This window comes from Carassius gibelio, chromosome B15 (genome assembly GCF_023724105.1).
Source record: "Carassius gibelio isolate Cgi1373 ecotype wild population from Czech Republic chromosome B15, carGib1.2-hapl.c, whole genome shotgun sequence".
Taxonomy (NCBI): Eukaryota; Metazoa; Chordata; class Actinopteri; order Cypriniformes; family Cyprinidae; genus Carassius; species Carassius gibelio.
Window position 1 is genome coordinate 24,194,439 of NC_068410.1, and position 23,345 is coordinate 24,217,783.

The 23,345-nt window shown below is 39.3% G+C and overlaps 1 protein-coding gene across 3 annotated transcripts; it reads right to left on the minus strand.

Annotated features, from left to right (window-relative positions):
• Positions 1-852: 852 nt before the first annotated feature.
• On the minus strand, positions 853-9,923 carry eif4h (eukaryotic translation initiation factor 4h). Of its 3 annotated transcripts, none has more exons than XM_052576344.1 (8): positions 9,756-9,923; positions 7,135-7,328; positions 6,858-6,922; positions 5,974-6,067; positions 4,990-5,061; positions 3,871-4,023; positions 2,873-2,988; positions 853-1,841 (listed from the first exon to the last, which is right to left on the minus strand). In XM_052576344.1, the coding sequence occupies exons 1-8, from the start codon at positions 9,818-9,820 to the stop codon at positions 1,836-1,838; spliced, it is 765 nt and encodes a 254-aa protein (XP_052432304.1). In that variant the 5' UTR covers positions 9,821-9,923; the 3' UTR covers positions 853-1,835. The 3 variants fall into 3 exon arrangements, with proteins under 3 accessions (XP_052432304.1, XP_052432302.1, XP_052432303.1); XM_052576342.1 differs by having other exon boundaries at positions 4,972-5,061; XM_052576343.1 differs by lacking the exon at positions 853-1,841 and having other exon boundaries at positions 2,834-2,988.
• Positions 9,924-23,345: the final 13,422 nt, after the last annotated feature.

Below are 23,345 nucleotides of genomic sequence, written 5' to 3' on the forward strand. Positions count from 1 at the left end.
CAGAATTTTAAGGCTGAAGACAGCGCTCTCTGCTGGAATAAAATAAAATTACCTCCATGGTAGCTTGACCTGGACTTAGAATTTGTTAAATAAAGCATTTACTTTGTTGTTGTTGTTCAAGGCATGAGCGTGATCTTATGTCTACGGCATGTTGTTCGTCTCAAGTATATTAAAATTACTTATTTTAAGCTTTGTTATATAGAATTTTAACAATGGTATTGAGAGCACGTAATGTTCAAAACTCAACGTTCAATCTTTTTTTTTTCTTGGGAGGGAAATTTGACAGCTGAACTTCTGGTATGTTGAAGTACAGTATACACCGAACAGTCTCGTTTTAAAACCTGATGTTTTTAAAGATGAAATGCAAGACATTAAAAGGACCATTCACCCCAAAATGAAATCCGTCTCCTTCTTCTGTTGAGCACAAATACATTCTGAGAAGTGTTGGGGTGACCAAAACAACTGAAAGCAGCCAATGCAATAAAACAGTCAGGGTCTACAGGCACAGGTTTAGTTATCAACATTGTTTAAAATATCTCCCTTTGTGTTCAAGAGAAGGAAGAGACTCACTCAAGTTTGGAAGAAGTGAAGGATGAGTAAGTGACAGTTGTCGTTTTTGACTGCCTGGCCTTTAGATCATTTGACACCCCAAACCCAGGGTCTCCTCTTCAAATCTTTTATTCTTTACATATGCAAAACAATCACTCGTCACACATCTCCTCTTGACGCGTGACGAGGTTGAATTGAGGTAAAATAACTTTTTTTTTTGTCCGTCAGATGACTCGAACACCATTAAGCGTCACAGAATCATTTCATCCTGTTATCCTGTCAACACATTCATTTAAAACACTGTAAGATGATACAGTTTATTGCCATAAACAGTGTAAAAACAAAATAAAACCAGCTGACCTCTATTATACAGTAAGAAAAAAAAAAAAAAAGGTGAACTTCCTCAATTATATCCAGTAAAATGCAGAGAAGGGATGCGACAGATTTCCCATGAGGACTCTAGACTCGATGAAACTACAGCGCCTGGCGTGTCTGGAAATGTGTGAGCAGTTCATTCTTGTTCAATTAGCTTCATATGGAAAGGCAGTACTGATGGTGTTACGGCTCATCGTTTCTACCGTTTTCTCATCTGGAAAGAAATAAACTGCAGCCAAGCTGTGGATGTGTCTGTAGACCGTAGACCCTCGTGTCAGTGTCACCAACCAAACCTATCATGCATACTCTTCTAAATCAATGAAACATGTGGCACATTGTTCCCGAAAGCTCTGGATGAGCCAGGATTTGGTCAGGGTGGGGAAATCTTTCGTAAGGACGAGGCAACAAGAACTCAAAAAAAAAAGAAAAAAAAAAAGCTCTTTACTTTGAAATGGTTTAATTAAGAATCAAGCTCAACGTTTTAATCCTCAAATACAGCAAAGAAATTTAAAGAGCAAAATATAAAAAGAACACGGCGGCAATTACGTCCGCGCGTCTACAAATTCAAAAACACAAAGGTACTTTGGGAAGGGAAAGAGATGTCGAAGTCCTTAAACGCAATCAACCTGGAGATGCCGTCCTCCAAGTTTGTGTTCTTTGAGGCGTGTGGGAGGAGCCAGCGAGGACAGGCAGAGGCGGAGTTAAGACTGAGCCCCGCCCCTTTCTAGAGCCCCCACCTCCGCGTCCTTTTTTAAGCCAATCGGATGAGGGCTCGTTTGGATTCGAGAGGAGACCAGCACCTCGTGCCCCTGCCTGCATGTCACTGAAGTCTCGGAAAGATTTTATGGTGATCAAAGCCAGTAGAATCCAGTATAGCCTTCCGGAATAATGCAGCCACACTGACACAGATACTAATTCTTTAGAGAACGGAAACATAAAACAAGAACAAGATGGTTACACAGGGTTCATTGTAGGAGACGCTGAATTCTGCACATGAACAATCTGACAAAGCAATATTAGAATCAATTCGACACGAATGGGAAGATTGCGCAGTGTAGACGTACTGTGACGCACGGCTCCGAAGCCGATCACTGACTACGTGGTGCTTTAACGCCAATTTACACACCGTGAGGATTAGAGAGAGGACAAGCACCACACGCATGATCCAGTGTGCGTTCGAAGGTTTCTGCACATGAATCGTCTGAAATCGTGAAGGAGCTCGTTTCGCCAAAGAGAAAAAACGTCAAAAATCTCAAGAACAAAATACAAAACAACGGTCGTTCAATATCATGAACCTAACACAGCTTTTCGCCAATGCAGTTAAAAATGTCAACTGTGGAAACGTTAGCTAGCTGCCCCGCAAGAAAAGTGCACGAACCAAATCAGTGCAGTCATTTTTCGCAAGATAAAAGGGCTTGACGTGTTCGCTTTAGTCTAAGGCTATAAAAAAACAAAAACATTTAAAATCAGTTCCATTCCATTTAAGAGAGCAGCTTTAAAAAAAACAAAAATAGTACACAATTTTGGATCTCACCAAGGATGTGAAAGATCTTTCCCCTGACGAAAACTACAGTACAGAGCTGGCAGTAATTACAGGGAAGCAAAGGTGCACATAAAACCATTGTTGAACAGTTTTTGCCATGCATTCACGAGCAGCTCATTGGCGTGTGCAGGTGACATGACGTTTGATCGATCGATGTGGGCGTGGTCTGTGTGTTTTCTCCTCGTTGAATAAATATGGTGGCACGATCTGAATTCTTAGGGACTCTGTTCATGTCTAACAGGTAGGAATGATAACGGAGGCCTTATCGCTTTCCCGTTGGCATGATACGTTTTTCCCTCGTCCCCGGATCTCGCCCTTCCCTCCCCGTGTGTCCCTCCCCTCCGTCCTTCCTTGTGGAGCGCAGAGGGAGGCTGCAGTCTCTTAGTGTTTGTCTTTGGGAATTACCTCCTCCCTGGGTTTGGCGCCCCCAAAGATGGCCGAGTTGGGGTTGGCCACCTGGTTGAGGGGAGCTGCCACGGTGCGCGGCTTCAGCTGTAGCCTCGGTCTCTGCGCTCTTTCCTCTGCGGAAAATCAGAAATCCAGACATTAGGTGCGATCGTATAATTTGTGTCAATGTGTCAACAACATAATTTAAAGTCAACGTGAAATGCTATGTGCAACCCTTTGTACTTTTAAGTCAATAAAAATATCAAAAAGTCAAGTTGGGCAATCTATTGAGAATTGACTGGATCAAAAAAAAAATATGTAGATTTGTCATCATTGTTATTGAAAGGCCAGTTTTAAGTGAGAGGTTGTGGAGTGAACTGTAAACATTTTGTCCCAGAGATCAGGCCATATTTATTTGGGCCTCTGACTGAATCCATTTCTTTGCATTGATTATTTGGCATTAAATATATTCATTTAAACAAAATATTTCAGTTGAATTATACCCCAGTAGTCATTTTGCTATTGGTAATATTATGGACGCAGCAATTCTGGCCAATAATTACACTAACACACATAGCTGATATGGTAAAGTTCAAATTAACACATTAAATTGCTGATGTAAACAAATTGGTTTACTTTGGTGTACAGCTGAAAGTCATTTCATTTTCTTTTTAGCATTTTGCTAAAACACGCAAAGATTTATTTTCACAAAAACCGTGTGGTGTGTATAATTCTGGTGTAGAAATCTGCATCACACGTACTGTACACAGCACCTTACAGACGCATAAAAAATGAAGTTCACTTCTGGCAAGCAAAATCTACCACTTCAGTAGCCGAAGGCAAACATTAGACATTTAATCGCCTAAACTGAAACGTTTTTGCTTCTGTAAATGATTAGCTTGCACTGAAGAGGTTTGAGCAGTACATGTCCTGAGATTAAATATGGGCCATTATGATTTGACGTTGACTTTAAAGCACACAGAGGTAATTCTTGTCGAATGAATGATGTTTGACACCGTCAGAGGGTTCTCTGAAGTCTGTCTGGGCTCCTCGAGGAGGTCCATCTCTGAAGCGCCCCATGCCTCCTCCTCCTCCTGCTCCGCCCCTTCTGTCGCCAGGGCGACCGCCTCCTCGACTCCTCCCACTCATGAAGTCATCATCTCTAAATCCTGTGAAGAGAGGAAGCGTGTGAGTAACTTGTCTGTCACTCTCCCACTCCACTGCAAAGTTGCAGCAAAATACTGCTCCAGGATTGGCTCTGGGCAAAACATCGCCGTGCTCAGTCTGATCCCAGATCAGTATCTACAGGCAACTTCAACCTGGGAGGAAACCTGACTGCAGACCAGCAGGAGACTCCACTGACCACATGACTGATGGCAATGAGATGAAGAGAGATCAACGGCCAAAAATTAACTTAAAATCCATGAAAAAGCCAAAACATAAATATGCAATACCAAGATCTGATAAAGTCCCGTGACTAGTTCAATGCAATATTCTGGGTCGTTATCAACAAGGTTTCAAACACTATTTCGACTTCCTCCTCAGTCTGTAAAAGTGGTGGAGAAAAGCATTTACCATGACACTGTGAGTGTCACAAACACAGCCAAGTAGCGTCAAATATTTGAACCCAAAATCAAATAAAAATAAGCAGCTCAATTAGCATATCGAAAAAAAGCCTATTATGGTCCATTAAGATGTTTGACAAATAATTTGCTTATTACTTATATGGAAAATACTCTATTTAATATTTTATGTAAACATCATGGAATTGTGTTTTGAATGTATGCAGATTTTGATCATTAACATCATTATTATAAATGAATACATAAATGATTTCTGTTACTGCATTATTACTTGCAATGAAAATCACTATAATAATATTTTTTTTAATTAATTTAATCATTTAATCTTGTCCTAAAAACATATTTTTTTCATGTCCTATTGCTTTCTAGGTGTTCTTCCAGTAAATGTCTCATAAAAACCTGTTTTCTGATCATTTTTACAAACCGAGGAGCACATCTGAACTGTCTGCGGTCACATCGTTCCACAGATTCTGGCTACTATGACTATCTCAGGCCATTCTCTAGGGCTAACTCCCCAAGGGTTCGAGTGCTTGCCCGGTTCAGACGGCGCACCTCCTCCAGACGGGTCGAAGTCGTCTCTGGAGTCACGTCCCCCTCCTCGGGCCCCGCGTGAGCCACCACGGCCTGAAAGGGACAGGGGCGCTTTAACAGGGGCAACAATTCAAAGCGGAGATCAGGGTGAAAGAGAGGATCAGATCATCTGCCCACAGCGCTAACAGCAAGACAAGTTTAGTCTGTAGGAAAGCACTGAGGGATGAGAAATATCTGAAGATGAAACATGTGCGTGAACAATGACTGCGAGTAGCCGGCTTAAAGGGATAGTTTCAGACCTGTATCAACAATTATTCACATGGTTTGAACAACTTGTGTGCGAGTAAATTGCAGAATTTATTTTGTTTAGGGTGAGCTATCCCTTTAAGAAATGCAGGTTTAGTGTAGTATGAGCAGTGAATTAAATATCTGAAGCTGTATGCAATATCACCAAGCGGAGACAGTTCAGAATAAGAGACAGAAGACACAAAGCTAATATTGAGCATTGCTTAAGGATATGGCACATCACAAAGAGTTTCAACAAAAACGGTTTCTATAAAGCTGATGGTAATACGATTTTTTGGGTTTTTTCCGAAATTTACATCATATTTTCTCTAAAATAAACATAATAACATCTAATAGAAGTCAACTGTGGCCAGAATCAAATTTGCCTTTTTAATAAAAAAAAAATAAAAAACAAAAAAACCTGAGTTGTATGTAACTGAATAAATTCTTGATTTACCATCTGACTCCATTAAAGTCAAGTTAATAAGTAAAGGATCCGACATGCCAAAAAGTTTAAACTATAAGTGCTAACCCACATGACCACATATCTTGTTTAATTTATCATTAAAAAAAAGACAATTATAATATAAATGCATTGGATGTCCATCCCTAGCACAACATTTGAAAGGAAACACACGCAAACCAACAGTAAGAAAGAGAAAACAGCACTAACAGCAGAAGAAGAGAAACAGACGACGGTGATCTTGAGACACACAGTACCTCTGTCGTCTTTCCGGAAGCCGAAGCCTCCAGCGCCACGCTCCTGCTTTCGGCCCTCGGCGATGTCCACCCGCAAAGATCGGTCCCCGAGCAGCTGAGACACACAACACAACACAGCGTTCACAAGAGTCTCTTACGCTCACCTAGACTACACTCATTACAAACACAGTAACAACTACTGAAGACAGCCTTTCTACTGTAATGTTTCAAAAAGCATCACGTGATCCTTCAGAAAACATCTAATCTGGTTCAAGAAACACGGTTAATGTTGAAAGCTTCTGTGTTGTGATTCTCTGATGGAGAGAAAGTTCCGGAAACCTTTGGGTTACAATAGTTTTTTTGTTTTTTACTGTCACTTCCAATCAATTTAATACTTCCTTGCTGCATTAAAAAAAGTGCATCTAAAGTGCAAGTTTTAAACAGCGGTCAGTCTTATCTATTAGAGGACTCGAAAAGCTCCATTTGGAAGAAAAAATAACCAATGAGTGAAAATAAACATTACAAGCATAGATAAATATAATAAATAAAAAAGATACACATCAAAAACAGTGCTTTATATTTTTCAAGCGAATCTAAGAGTATTCAAGTACAGAAACTGAATAATCAACTGTAAAATAACACTGCATCGTCTTCATCATATAAAAGTGATTTTTCTCTCCATTTTTCTGTCTGACTACACACTGGATGCAGCGTGGTGCGACAAATCCCCGAAAGTGAACTGACGCCTCGTTTATGACGCACTAACAAACTTTGTAATGCTCTTTCACTTTTACCAGCCAGATAAACACATAAGTGGGTCTATTCCTATTTAAAATGACCGCACATAACCCCATGCATTACAACAGATCAAAACTACCAGAATAAAGCGTAATTAGGAGACTTACAGCGCCGTCGTACGTCAAAGCCTCTTTCAGAGACTCCAAGTCGTCAAACTCTACATAACAGAAACCTGGAGACCAGAAACACATAAAACACAAACATTTAGATCATTTAGTGACGCTTGGACTCACACTGACTGTCAGTACAGTACATCTAACAGCATGAGGATCGAACCCAGGAGCCACGCTGTACCCACTGAGCAACAGAAAGATGAACCAGCCACACATTCACAGGTTTGAGTCCCGTCCGCAGCACAAGGTTTAATACTGGAGCTCGGCTCACCTTTGAACTTGTCTGTCTCTTTGTCTCGCACTAGTCGAACGCTCCTGATGCTCAGGTCTTTGAAGATGGCGTCTATGTCTCCTTGCACTGTGTTGAAGGGCAGGTTGCCGACGTACGCCGTGTAGGGCGGCTCTGTGGGGAGCTCCTTCTGCTTTCGGGGTCCACCTGGGCCTCCGCCGCCGCCGCCTCGGGGTCTGCGGCCCGAAAACAAACAACCTGATCAGCCCTACACCTTCTTCAACTTACAACACACAGCCAAGTTAGACGTGTGCTTCCAGCCGGACGCAAACATAAAAGACGGATAAATCACCATCGCTTCAATCAAAGTTAATTCTTTAAGCGTCTTCCCTCACAATACAAATATGAATCAACATTATAACACTGTAAAACACAAATATACTGGGGGACGAAACATTTAGTTTGGATGATTGTAGTTTAAAAGTCAAAAAAAATTAATTAACTCCCCCTCAAATTAAAAAATCCCCCATAAGAGCCACCTAAAGGGGAATTACCCCCCCGTTTTCCAGGCCCTGGTTTATAAATAATTTATATGAATACAAACATGTAACCATTTTCAATATAGACACTGTATGTGTGTGTATTTATATACACATTAAATCTACACAGTGCACACACATTATGTGAACAACACCTTTTATTTGGGATGTGACACGAAACGACCGCTTTATGAATCTAAACGAGGTTGGCATGGATTTTAAGCATGCTCTAAAATCAAATCTGTGTGCACGTGTTTTATAAAGAGGCCTCGGATGCTAAAAATGAGCGTTGACCAGGTTTATTGTGAAACTAATGTGGTGTGTGTGTGTGGTCACTTCTGTTCGTCTGCACACGGGACACTTATGAGCTCATGCCAGTAATCCTAAAAACCATCAAATTTCACATTGGTCTATCAGGGGTAACAAAGTGTGATAAAGTGCTACTGAACAGACACCAAGTGCTTTCGAGGGAAATATTGCAGAAAGCATCTTCTTGATTAAGTTTCTGTATTTAATAGGAGATCAAGGGGCCGCTTACACAATGGTTTCAGCCAAAAACTAAACTTTTCATGCGTTCTGCTTGTTCCTTTACAGTTTTTGAAAACACCCAGTATGGGAATCTCTGAAGACTGTGAGGTGATGCACACGTATAGTACAGGTTTGAGGTATGTAGACGTGTGCAGTACGTGCTGATTTTAGAAGCAAGCGTTGAACAAACACACACAACAGTGATGATGTCACGTGTGGATCGACTTCACCAATACTACAACCAACAGAGACGCATCATATAATCATCACGTCCCTACAGGTACGGTTTACTAACAGAGTCACAGCACCAACTACATTAGAAATGACTTTACTGCCACTTTTGATCTATTTTATATATCCTTCTTGAATGGAAGTACTAATTAATTTACATTACAGATCTCAATCTTTTGAATAGTTGCACATCCCCGTTTTCACTAATATTAAGCAGCAAATAAGCCTTTGTAATATACACTATGAGCATTCACGAGTTCAGGTTGTTGTTTTTTTTTGGAGATTATAGAAATGAATACTTTTATTCTGCAAGGATGCATTAAACTGATCAAAAGTGACAGTAAAGACATTTATAAAATCATAAAATGCTGTTCTTTTGAACACTATATTCAAAGAAACCTGGAAAATAAGTTCAACACTGATCATAATCAGAAATGTTTCTTGAGCAGCAAATTAAATCATTATTTCTGAAGGATTATGTGACACTGAATGCTGAACATTCAGATTGTATCAAAGGCGGACAAAATTCGTTTATTTATTTTTATGCATAAAAACAGAAAACTGCAATAACGTTCCACAATATCCGTTTAAAATTTAGAACAGTAAAAAAAAATAATTAGCAATAATGCAACAAGGTCAGGGAAGACTAAAGAACAAAACAGAGCTCATTTTCCCAGGTTTCCATGCATCAAATAAACACGCACTTTGCGTTTCTATATCTAACATCTACTAATGCCACACAGGTTTGAGAGGATCAGCACGTGGGTATGACACATGTGCATGTCATCAGCTCGATATGATGGACGGAAAACACAATAAATCTTAGTTATCATGTGGACTTGTGCTGCTGAGCCGAGAACAGCGCGTGCACGACGTGATCATCTCCACGTGCACTGCATTTCAACACACCTCGAGGTGCTTCGAAATTATAACGTTACGACCGTGCACGTCCAGAGAGATGGAAGTACCACGGCATTTTAGTGAAAATGAGAACAATTCCACTGATAAGATACATTGGGTTTTAAAAACAGCAGAGTAATATAGACGTGAGACAAGTCCTGATCGAGGCCCTGCTCAAACACTGATCACTCAAACACCGAGGAGTACACCGAGAACCATATTCAACAGCGATAAACGAGCAGCAGTGTTTTACATAACGTCTGCGTACTATGAAACGCAGAGTCGGCCGCGAGGCATGAAACCCCTGTGTGCGGAGTTTCGTGTCCGGCCTTCATTCATCACAGCGGGAGCGCGCCACTGCTGCGTGGCCTACCCGCGCTCGATGTCCCGCGAACCCACGCTCACACGCGCCTCGCCGCCCGCCGCACCCGCGTCTCACTGCTCTTCTCACGCAGCTTTCCTTACCCTCTCCCTCCTCCGAAGCTCCCGTAAGCCCGGTCCCGGTCTTCGTAGTTATCGTAATCCGCCATCGACGAAGATGCTGTCTAGAGAAAGCAGCAGTCTGACGCTGAAGGACCCCAAAATATACGGCTGCGAGATTTAGCTGCCCTCTGCATGCCTGAGACGTTGCCAGTTGGAGGTTTATAAAATACATCTGAATAGTGAAAGAGTAAATAGGTTTAAAATGTTAAAGTTTCACGTATGTTTATTCATGTTGGAGTCTGTATGCAAAAAATTTTTTTATTATAAGTAAATGGCGATTTTTTTAACCGGGCAATGCCGAGGAGACTCGATTTTATTATTATTATTATTATTATTATTATTATTATTATTATTATTATTATTATTATTATTATTATTAGTCTTTTTTGGAGCCGGGAACGTTTCAGTAGGGATTCGGTGTTTCGAATGTTTTCAATTAATTAACCAAAAAGATTTATTCACTGAACGCTTCTGTTCTCGCACCAGAACATATGCGATAGGCCTGTGAATCTTTGAGTAGCCAGAGAATCGATTCGATTCAGGAACGTTAGTGAAATAACTAACCTTAACGTTACTTATATTTTGGAAATCTTAGTTGCGCAGCGTTAGCTTTGAGGATGTTTTGACGATTTAATTGATCTGTTATTTATTTAAAGACACCTTGTTACCTTAACAGCATGTAGTTATATTCTAAAGTAAACATTTTCTGAAATAATTTCGTGTTGATTTAAAAAAAAATTTTTTTGAAGAGTTTAAATATTAACCATTAATAACATGGTGACACTATTTTCCCTTAATATCCATCTCATTAAGGGAAATCCAAGCTCTTTTTTTCCAAGCTAGGTATGATTATTACATTAAATCTAATAATTTCAGATGCACAGCTGTACATTTTCTATTATGTCTACATTGTGTCCATTTGTTCCAAACCTGTATTACTTTCTTTCTTTTGGTTGAGCACAAAAAAAGATATTTAAAAATAAATTCAAAATGGGTTGCTTTCATTGTTTCTTTTTAAATTACCCAAATACAACATATTAATAAATATACATATTTATTGTATAGACAAAAAGAGTGAGAGACTAGAAAGAAATCTTAAAGGCATGGTTCACCCAAAAATTATTTTGGAAGAAACTTGTGGGTGGGGCAAATTTATGGTGAGAAAATAAGGACAGGATGTTTATTTTTGAATGATCTATCCTTTTAAGGCTTACGTTGACTCTTCAGGAAGGTCTGCTGAGAAAAACTGCTATGACCTTCTGCCCTTTTATATTTACACTGAACAAAACACCAATATTTATAACCGTCATCCAAGAAATCCCATTTACAAAACAGTTCTTGAGGAAAGACAAGAAAAGAAAGAAGATTGAAAGTACCAGCATATACATTAAACAGCCAATTTCTGTGAATTAGGTTGGTGGGAGGATGCACATAATTTTCATAATGTAAGCAATGTCGTGCACCATCATGTGGCTGTGAGAGAAAAAAAAATCACTAGCTTCCCACCAGCCACTTCAGATGAACGATGAATAAATCATATAAAGGCCAGTGAGAAAAGTTTTGAGCGAAAAAATAAACAAACATATACAAATAAATGACAAAATAAATAACTCTGATTGTTTTCTCTTGGTTTCAAAAACTTGAACTGGAAGTTCTATCCTAAAATTCTACAATATTATGTCAGTAAATACTGGAAAACATTCAGATAAGAATAAACTTTGGTGTATTACATGTTTCGTAAACAGTATGTGGAGAGTTCATCCTCTCTGAAAATGTATGTCACTGCATTAGATAAATGATCATCAAACAAAGATTTAAAAAAAAAAAAGATTTTGGAACCTTCTTGACATTTTTCAAAACACTAGACAAATAATTCACAACCGATGAACAAAACAAATTTTTTTTCAAAACCCAAAAATCAGATGGAGGAGGTGAGGGTGTGAACGGGTTCCTCACAAGACACCTATGGCTGCGGGTGAGGGAGAGAGAAGGGTAGAGAAAACAAAGAAGAAGAGGCAGAAAAGAGGAGGTTTCCCGGGTGGTTTGCCTCTTTATTCACTTGTTGCTCTCGCCCCAAGTGCACCAAGGCTCAGGGTGAACAGGTCATTGCTGAGGCCCCATCCAGGAGATGCACTGATGCTAAACGCCGATCAAAATGTTGTAAAATATTAAATAAACCCATCCCACTCTCTCACATTTAATATATAATTCCACATGTGTTAATTCATAATTTTGATGCCTTCAGTGTGAATCTACAATTTCCCTAGTCATGAAAATAAAGAAAACTCTTTGAATATGAAGATGTGTCCAAACTTTTGGTCTGTACTTTGTGAGGATTAGAAACAATGCTGAAATAGTTTTAAGAATAAGCATGGCATTCCACATTGTAGGACATTGCTATTATAGATAAAAATTACTATAATTGTGTTTTAATAGTGAAGACGACCTTCCAGTCACTGTGAAATTCACAGCTAAGACAGAGAACGAGCCAGACATCAGCCATGTAAGTAGACTGTGATGATCTCTAGGTCATCTCCTCTCATTGCAGTTTATAACATCTTAGATTAATAGAAATGAATCCAAGTGTTTCTGTAGAAACGGTCAGACAGAGAACCCACTTCCATCTAACCATCACAAAAAAAGGTATTTCTAGCCTGACCATCTCAGATCAGTACCTCTGAGGTGGCTCTGACAGTCATGGACAACCAAGGTCCCTGTTGTCACAACATCGTTTAAGGTGCTGGACTGGCAAGACCATCCCGACCTGTACATCATGGTCCTAGAGCGGCCTTCACCCTGTGTGGACATGCATGATATTTGGGAGCATCAGGGAGGTATCTTCAGAGAGGATTTGGTGCGTTATTTCATGTGGCAGGTGATCGCCGCTGCTGCCATGTGCTGTTCCCCGGAGGTCTTCCATCGGGACATTGAAATGCCCTACCTCCTGGTCAACACGGAGACCCTGGAGGTCAAATTGATCGATTTCAGCTGTGGAAACCTCTTAAAAAGATCATCCTATATCAATTACAATGGAATGTGTTATCTTAAAACAAGTAGTTACACCATGCATTAATCAGGTGGGACAAAGCAAAATATTAACAATGCACTAACAAAATTCTCAGAAAGCCAATGATAATTAAATTTGTGTTGACTGAAATTAAATGTCATTACAGTTAGAGTAAAGTAAGAAAAGTCAAGTCACCTTTATTTATATAGCGCTTTAAACAAAATGCAACTGAACAACATTCATTTGGAAAACAGTGTGTCAATAATGCAAAATGATAGTTAAAGGCAGTTCATCATTGAATTCAGTGGTGTCATCTCTGTTCAGTTTAAATAGTGTCTGTGCATTTATTTGCAATCAAGTCAACGATATCGCTGTAGATGAAGTGACCCCAACTAAGCAAGCCAGAGGCGACAGCGGCAAGGAACCAAAACTGCAGAAATGTAGAAATGTTAATCCATGCATTTATGACTTCAAGGTTAGACTATTGTAATGCTTTATTGGGTGGTTGTTCTGCACGCTTAGTAAACAAACTACAGCTAGTCCAAAATGCAGCAGCAAGAGTTCTTACTAGAACCAGGAAGTGTGACCATATTAGCCCGGTCCTGTCCACACTGCACTGGCTCCCTATCAAACATCGTATAGATTTTAAAATATTGCTTATTACTTATAAAGCCCTGAATGGTTTAGCACCTCAGTATTTGAATGAGCTCCTTTTACATTATACTCCTCTACGTCCGCTACGTTCTCAAAACTCAGGCAATTTGATAATACCTAGAATATCAAAATCAACTGCGGGCGGCAGATCCTTTTCCTATTTGGCGCCTAAACTCTGGAATAACCTACCTAACATTGTTCAGGAGGCAGACACACTCTTGCAGTTTAAATCTAGATTAAAGACCTATCTCTTTAACCTGGCTTACACATAACATACTAATATGCTTTTAATATCCAAATCCGTTAAAGTATTTTTAGGCTGCATTAATTAGGTAAACCGGAACCGGAAACACTTCCAAAAAAGTAATAAGCAATATTTTAATATTTCCATTTTTGCAGACAGTTCAATCAGGCACTGTAGAACTCTTTGTACACTTACATCACATGTGACCAAAGCATGTCAGAATATATCAGAAATGTCATCGATGTAGACAATTAACCACTGATTTAACATGTCCCGGAACACATCGACAAATGCTTGAAACACAGACGGACTGTTGGCAAGCCGAACAGCACTACAAGGTATCCATAGTGCCCAGTGGTGGTCTTCCATTCGTCTCCCTCCCGAATGCAAATTAAGTTGTATGCGTTGTGTTGATTGAGCTTGGTAAAGTACTTGGCAGACTGAAGCTGTTCAAGAGTGGCTGGAGGGGGTAGCGAAACTTTAATGTGATCTCATTCAAGTAACGGTAATCAAGGCAGGGCCGTAATCTTCCATACTTCTTTTTCACAAAGAAGCCTGCTGAAGCAGGAGAGGTGGATGATCTGATGAAGCCATTTGCTAGTTCTTCCTCAATGTAAGTCCTCATGTCTTCAGATTCGGGTTGAGTTAAGGGCAAAACGGTACCTCTGGTTGGAACTGCCCCAGAAACGAGATAGATGGCTCAATCACTTGTGTAATAAGAAGGAAGTTGCATGACTTTAGTCTTGGTGAAAGCATCAGCCAGGTCTTGGTATTCGGCTAGTAACACTGGAATGGATAGAACATCCTCCTTAGTGGGTCTAGGAGGAATGACAGGGTGATAATGAGGTAACAGGTAGTCCTTTTGTCTGTCTGTCTTGAGGATCAGGAAATACAGGGATTATGTCTCTCCAGCCAAGGCAGACCAAGGATAATAGGTTTCTGGGGTGAATTGATGGCGAAAAGGAAAATTGTCTCAGTATGAAGTGAGCCAGTCCTTAGAGTGATGTCCTCAGTGATGACCTTGACGCGCCCTGTACCCAGAGGGCGACCATCTAGAGCTGCCACTGCCACACTGGATTCACATGAAACAAGAGGGAGGAAATGGGTCTTGGCAAAAGTGATGTCAATGAAATTACCCGCTGCTCCTGAATCAATCAATGCCATAGCATATAGGTTTATACAGTTATGTGTTATAGATAATGGGTACTTATAGCATGGATAATGAAGATGGGTTAGAACTCACCGTCGATGAACCCCTGGTAATTGGTTGTCCTGGGCAGGAGATTCTCATATGACCTGGTAACCCGCAGTACCAACACAGATTTCCCCTCCTACGGTGTTCTCTCTCCTCAGATGTGAGATGGGTCATGGCAATTTGCATGGGTTCTGGCTCTGATGAAGTCAGAACTGAGACAGGAAAAGCCGGGGGTGTTGTCTTGAGCATATCAGGTTGTCAGTGTGAATCATGAGCTCAATGAACTGTTCGAATGTACTTCCCTCGTTCCTGGTAAGGCAGTTCTGACTGCAACTCTACCGTTAGACCCTTTCGGAACAGCAGTTTCAAAAAAAGTTAGAACATAGTCAGCTGCCATGCTGCTGCTTTGGTGCAAAGTCAGGAGTTGTTCCTTTACCTTTTTCCATCAGCTGAATGTTCGAAATACCTCACAGAACTGCCGTAAGAAGTTATCAAAGGAGTGGAAGGAAATATTGCTACCATCCTACACAGCAGTTGCCCAGTCCAGCATTCTTTCAGTAGTATTGAGGCTGTTGATTTATGAGTAGCGAACATTGCAGCAGGAAACTTGGCAGGTGTGCCGCTGTATTTCTCTGGAAACAACAGATGAGGGCTGGTAGCCATGTGGCTGAGGTGCTGAGCGAGTGGTGATGGCGCACCGGTGGCCGGAATAGTCAGAGGTGGAGAATTGCACAGAGCCTGTAACGTCCTGCTCCGCTCCTCCGTGTGTGAAGTGAGGCGCTGCAGTTGTTGCTGGTGTCTTCTGTGATGAAGGTTCTGAGGCACGGAGATTTGCAGCTTTATTAAGAGCAGAGTCAAACAGGTGGAGATTAGAGAACAACAAAAGGGGTATCAGAGACAAATCCAAAATCATGAATGGGTTTACCAGGCAGAGGTCAGGGCAGGCAGCAGAGAATCAGAAAGTCACATTATCAGTCCACGGTAATACACAGGGAATGAGGAAACGGGGGAAAATGCTCATTAATGTAGCCGGGGGCAAAGGAAGATTTCGCAATGACAGAGAATTTGGTGACTGCTTAAATAGGTCACTGAAATGGGGAACATACATGAGGCAATCAATATCATGTGTGCAGTGAATCTTGGAAAATGTGGTTAAACTAATCCTCAGGAGATTTGCATTTAAGTAATAGACATTGTTTATTGATGCTTGGGATGCTGGGTTGTCTTTTGGGTGCTATGCAGTTCTCAGCAAGAGCAAAACAAACCTTGTGCATTTGTTACATATCATGTTTTTTTTTTAATTGGTTTGTTTTTAAAGACGAAGTAATATTAATACATTATTTAATAAAGAAAAGCACATGTTGCTGGTTACATGTTTGCACAGTAAAATCCCCAGCGTTTAACAAACACTGCTCAGTTTTCAAAATGTCCTGATCTATAGAGAGTAAAAGTAACACAGAAGCAGTGTTATAGTAAGTGAAATAAAGTAGAATCACTCCACAAGTGATGACTGAGCATTCACGATGACACCTACAGTTAACAAGCAGAATCACTGAGAATAAGAGGAACAGCAAGAGCAGATACAAGTGTGGTGAGCAGAAACACATCAACTACTTACAGCAACACAGCCTTAGATTAAATCAATATCTCACCAGAGGATGAATAAACCAGGACCAGCACTAACCAGTATAAACCAGCCCTATACCAGCATTGACCAGCATAAACCAGCCAGGACCAGCACTAACCATTATAAATCAGGGACCCACTTTATATTAAGTGGCCTTAACTACTATGTACTTACATTTTAGTTAATAATTTAGTACAATGTACTTTTTCTGTACATACATGTTTTTACATTGTAATTATATTTAAAAACCTACATGTAATTACATCTGTATTTAATTTCTGTAATTACATTTATAATTACACTGTTGACCCATACTTTACACCTTAACCCACCCTTAAACTTACCCATACCTCCAACCCTCTCCCTAACCTTCCCCCTATCCCACCTCAATAGCAGCAAAAGTGTTTTACAATACAATATGAACACAATACATACATTGTACTTATTTTTTATGTAAGTACATAGTAGTTAAGGCCACCTAATATAAAGTGGGACCTAAATCAGCACTATACCATCACTGACTAGCATTAACCAGCCAGGACCAGCAATAAACCAGCACTATACAAGCACTGTACACGTCTACTTTGGGTAGAAGTATGTCTTTTGGCCACTCCCAAAACCTCAGTTGTCCCAATAGGAATGACAACTCCCAAAGTCCAAACTCCAAAGTAATGATTGTATTACAAGTGTACTACAGTCTATCTATGAATAACTTTTAAAAATGACATCTGGCAATGAATAAAGCTAACAGAATGTTAAATTGACTTTTTAAAAGGAATCTAAAAATGTTTAACTTAATAACAGTCATTGAATGATAAAAAGTAACCACAGCCTTTAAATGACCAGACTTTCTGGTAACAGTGATGCATGTTACTAACTGCTTTGATTCCCATGCAATGCAGAAATTTGATGTGTATCTTTAATGCATTTTAAGTTCATTAAAGGCATCTGCCAACCCCCCCACACACTCAGGTATGCAGGAACTCCAAATACATGTATTGTATGTTTTGGTATAATTTCATATATAATAGAAGAGTCAGATTAACTTGTAAATTCCATTTTTCTGATACTTTTATTAGTTCACTAATCCAAATCTATGGCACCAATGTAAAACTCATTTGTACAAACAGATGTCAGGTGTTTTAAAGCACAAAATGAACTTTGGATCATTCTCACATATTGCTGCTGTCATTGGGGACGAACTATAAGACATCCTAATATTCATGCATCTGAGTTACATGAAACTTCCACTGGATGGAGACAGAGTCTGATCTTCCAAACCTTCGGCACACAAGGCTAGACCATACAGACTGTGCTTTAGTTAACATGAGATGGGCGGAGCAAAAACTGCTTTCCCTCCCACATCATGATCTTCTCCACCCATACCTTCAACTAACATTGACAGTCAGAGAGTTACAGCATAATTCTGCTCCACGAAGAGGGAGGGAGAATCACCTGACTTTTTATTTAAAAGGCACACTTATATGTGGAGATGTGGGAGGATGTGATTGTTGTTTTCTTTCATGCTAGCGGTCACAGATGAGTCTCACCAGAGTTCAGTAAATTGTTGTGTCCTCCACAGTGATAACTGTTAGCAGAACGGCCTGAACACTCTCGTGAGCTCACAACACTTCATTACTATGCACTAGAGATGTATGATTGATTTATGTGGAAACAGGCACTCTATAGCGCTGAAAACCTCTCACAGTGTTTGGATTTTGGAGATGGATGAGGGGACAAGCTCTTAGCAGCGAGCAGAGAATACTGAAGAGAGTCGTGTCTCTAGGCACAGAGACATGACTTGTTTTGAATGGTGACTCCTGAAATGTTGGAGGTGAAATCTATCTATCTATCTATCTATCTATCTATCTATCTATCTATCTATCTATCTATCTATCTATCTATCTATCTATCTATCTATCCGTCTGTCTTTCTATCTATCTGGAACTGATGAGTTTGACTGGTGAGGAAAAGAATGCAGCGAACAAGGGTCCAGCATACGTTAATGCTGTGAATGCTGTGAAAGGATCCCATGATGCACCTCTTCAGAAACGTCTTGAATGTGCAGAGTTTTAAACAACATAACATATTTTAACCTTACCCAAATAATTTTATTCAAAGTATGTTTTCAAATAAGTGCTTGAAAGTTCTGTATAACATTAACATTGCTGCTGTCCATAACCAAGGTTACAACCATCAATTATTTTAATGAAGAACCATTAGTACTATTACTTATTGCTTCAGTCTCCACCTCATAAAAAGACAAATTTGACTAAACAATCTGTAATGTCAAAGAAGGTTATTCTGGATGATAAGACTGCACTTCTGTTCTTGAAGTTGGATGATTATTCCTTTTTGGGCTGGAATTGATTCAGTTCATGTAGAATGGATGTGCTTGATGTATAGATGCTTCTGTTTTGTGATATCTCAGGACATAAATCAGGACACCAAAATGATAATCACAACTAGATTGAAATACTTTCTGAGGAAAATGTGAGCAGTGGTTTCAGTATTTTATACTGCATTAAATTACTGTAATACAATGTTCTTCATTTAAATAATGAAATATTGATTGATGGATTGATTTTGCTTGCTTTGGTCTTTTCTTATGCATTGTATTGGAGTGTGTCCTTGTGTAGCTATTTAACATCAAGTTTGGTTTTAAGACTTTTAATGTGTTATATTTTTATAGTCTTATAAAATCTTTTACAAATTAAATGGTTTTTCAACTGTGCTCACCCAAAATTTTCTACAATATTCTGGTCTCTAGATATGACTTGGGTACCCCATTCAATTTATAGTAAGTTTGCCATTGTACTGTACGTGTAAAAAAAAAAATTATAACACAGAATTTGTCAATAATCTGGTACATAAGGTTGACATGCTATTATTCTGAAATTATTAATTTGGTCACTCCAACGATTATCAGAGGTGTTGGACTCTGAAAGATTAATTGACACAAGATACTGAGCAGGTGGAGCGATAATGGAGGTCACTTTGCACATTTATGGAACAGAGCACAAATTATGTAGTAATTCATCTCCAAGGGGATTGGGCAGGTCTTTGGAACAGATTAGCAGCTGATTAAAAAGCTCTGTCTTTAGTAGTGGTACACGAGGGATGGGCATGTATGACGATGTGTGGATTTCATTAAACGACTTTAACTTGAAGGTTAACACCTCGTTCTGTATCTCAGCATATGGCAGGGAATGTAAGGCTCTTTAGGGCCAACACACTTATTTCTCATTACAGAAGGCTAAACACTACATTGTACTTGACAAAATCAAGTGCAAGTCCAAGTTTTGAATGTTATATATATATATATATATATATATATATTCATTTAGCAGATGCTTTTATCTAAAGTCATTTACAAATGAGGACAGTGGAAGCAATCAAAAACAACAAAAACAGCAATGATATATAAGTGCTATAACAAGTCTCAGTTAGTTTAACACAGTACACGTAGCAAGGGCTTTAAATAATATAATAAATAAGAAAACAGACAGAATAAAAAAAATAGAGCAAGCTAGTGTTAGAGGTCTTTACACAGACTCATGGATACACACACACACACACACACATGCGAGCGGCTATTGGTAGCAAGTGCAAATTGATAAACAGAGGTGTGACGTGTATTCTTTTAGGCTCATAGAAAATTTATCTTGCTGCCGCGTTCTGGATTATTTGTAAAGGTTTGATAGAACTGTCTGGAACACCTGCCAAGAGGGCATTGCAATAGTCCAGCCTGGACAGAACGAGCTTGAACAAGGAGTTGTGCAGCATGTTCCCAAAGAAAGGGCTTGATCTTCTTGATGTTCACATAACTCCAGGGCTTCTAGTTATTTTTGAAGGAGTTCTGGTTGATGTGCCTAACTTGATGGTGAAATTGTGATGAAACGATGGTTGTGCTGGAATCACAAGCAGTTCTGTCTTGGCAAGGTTGAGTTGAAGGTGATGGTCCATCATCCAGGAAGAAATGTCTGTTAGACAAGTTGAGATGCGAATAGCTACCATCGGATCATCAGGATGGAATGAAAGGTAGAGTTGAGTGTCATCAGCATAGCAGTGGTATGAAAAGCCATGTTTCTGAATGACAGAACCTAATGATGCCATGTAGACAGAGAAGAGAAGTGGTCCAAGAACTGAGCCCTGAGGCACACCAGTAGTCAGATGTTGAGACTTGGACACCTCACCTCTCCAAGATACTTTGAAGGACCTATCTGATAAGATTGAAGTGTGGTTCCTGAGATGCCTTTTGTCAGTAGGGTTGATAGGAGGATCAGTTGGTTAACTGTCTCAAAAAGCAGCGGACAGATCAAGCAGGATAAGTACTGAAGATTTGGATTCCGCTCTTACCAGTCTTAGAGCTTAAACAACTGAGAGCAAGGCAGTCTAAGTTGAATGTCCAGATTGGTTGCTGTCAAGGCATTTATATAGAGAGATTTATCTACCTAGAAAAGGAAGAAATACAAATATCTGTCAAAAGAAAATACACAGTCTATGCTTTACATATTTATAGATATGATAACGAGCAAACACGTTTTACAGTAGCACTATGAGTTAATTTGTAAATGGTTCCTCAACCTCATTAACGTTTAAAAGGTCACACTGTGGCCAAATAAATGCTTCAATATGCCAGGATATATAAAGCAATTTTGGGGTTATGTTCAGTCAGTATTTTCATAATATATTTAATTAGCTTTTTATTTAAATAGCTCAGTTATTCTGGAAATTGATTGGCTATTGCAGCCGTCAGTTTATAGAGTCTAATACTCATTATACAAAATTCGATCAATCAGAATAACGCATTCCAGACAAGTGTCAAATAATGCTAAAGGTGAATATGTAAAATCCACCTAACTGCTTTTCCAAACAATCAATCCATCTGCTATCAACTGGAAAAAAAATCCATAGTCCTGCCCCAAACTCACGCCATTGGTCAGGATGCTCAAATAAACAGACCAATGTTGTGACTGCAGTCCAAAGTGTCTTTACATTGTTTGTCATTTACAATTTATAATGCCTCCTATGAATTTGTCTGACCAATTTGTCTGTTTTTTTTTCTCTTTCAGATTTCTCACTGAAATGCAATAAATCTCAGTTTGAGTGCTGCAGGTATGCATCATCTTTATCTTGGAGGTCAGAGTGAAGGTCTCTGAAGATATTAACGCTCTTGCTCGTATCTTGACATCCAATTATTTAATCGGACAGACAGACCTGAGCAGTGTAATTTTATATGACACTCTTCTGCCCTTTTTGAACCCCATCCTAAAGAGTCAATGTATTGCAAGCAATACCACTGTACTGTGCCATCTGGAAAACACTTCCAGATGTTCTGGCAATTTATCTAATTAAATATCTTTGCTTCATATTGCAGTTTCCTTAGTGACAATGACCAGTTGTTGTTGTTTTTTTTTTACAATTTACCAGTATTTTGAATTACATGTTGCATTGTGTTGTGTTTGAGAGTTGAAGGAAATAAAGAAGAAGGGAGAAAATTTACTGAACAGCAACTTCAACAGTTACATAAGAAATTAATTTCTTTAGTCCAAATCTGAGATAGCAATTATGCTTCTTCAGTCCCTCATATGTAAAATACAATTTTCTCAACAAATATTTAATACCATTTTCTATTAAACTGAATTCAATACTAGCAGAACAATTAACAGTAAAACAGACTTTCATTTGGCCATTGTCATTGTCCTGGATTCATTACGCCTGTTTCACACTGCAAGCATGAGCGGCGCGTGAGCGGCATTGTGTGCCACACGGTGAGCACGATTTCGGTCGCCGTGATTTTACCAAGTACGAAATTTGTTGATCCTGTATCAACATTATTATTAAAAATATAGACTTAAACCAATCCCTACCCCTAAACCTAACCCTACCCATAATTTATTCCTAAAATCAGTGTGAAATGAAAGCTGATTAACTGATAGCTGAGTGTATAAGCACCTAACCCAGATTTTATGCCTAAAACAGATTTTTCCTGAAAAGTTATGAATTGAATTATTTTTGGTTGATTGAAATGTTATTCCAGGATCAACAAGGATGGTGATCCAGGAACATGTTGTATTTGGTGAAATCACGCTCACCCGTGATTTCACAAAGTACTTCATGTTCCTGGAACAACATTCCAATCAACCAATCAGAATTGAGATTTAACCTTTCAGAAAATATCTGTTTTAGGCTTTCATCCAGAGTTAGGTGCTTCTACACTCTTGTTAAGCAGCTATCATTTCCCACTGATTTTGGGAATAAATTATTAGTAGGGTTAGGTTTAGGGGTAGGGATTGGGTTAAGCTTATATTTTTGGACAATAATGTGTATCCAGGATCATCAGAAGATGTTGATCCAGGAACATGTCTTACTTGGCAAAATCACGGCAACCGTCCAAACCACACAGCAAATACAATATAGAAATTAAAAAAATCATGTACATTTCAAAATAAACACCCTGTGCAGACTCCCAGTTGTATTTCACATTACTATATTCTTGCTGGGAGGCCAGAAATAATGACGAGAGGTTCATCCTCAAAGTTGAAAACCTCACATTATTATATGACACCACAGATCTTTTTTACAAGGACAATTAAAAAAAAGAACATGGTGTGAAGTTCAATTGCAGGAGTGGAATATACTGAATTAAACCGGACAAAACATTAACATTTAGCCAACCATGTTAGAAAACACAAAAATAAAGAAAAACAATGTTGGACAGGCAAATCACGTGATCTTGCGAATCCTACTGCTGCACTTCTGATCCGCTTCTGGTGAGTTGGCACCGTGGAGGACGTAACAAAACTGTAATGTGCCGCAGACGTGTGCAACGTAAATAAGGA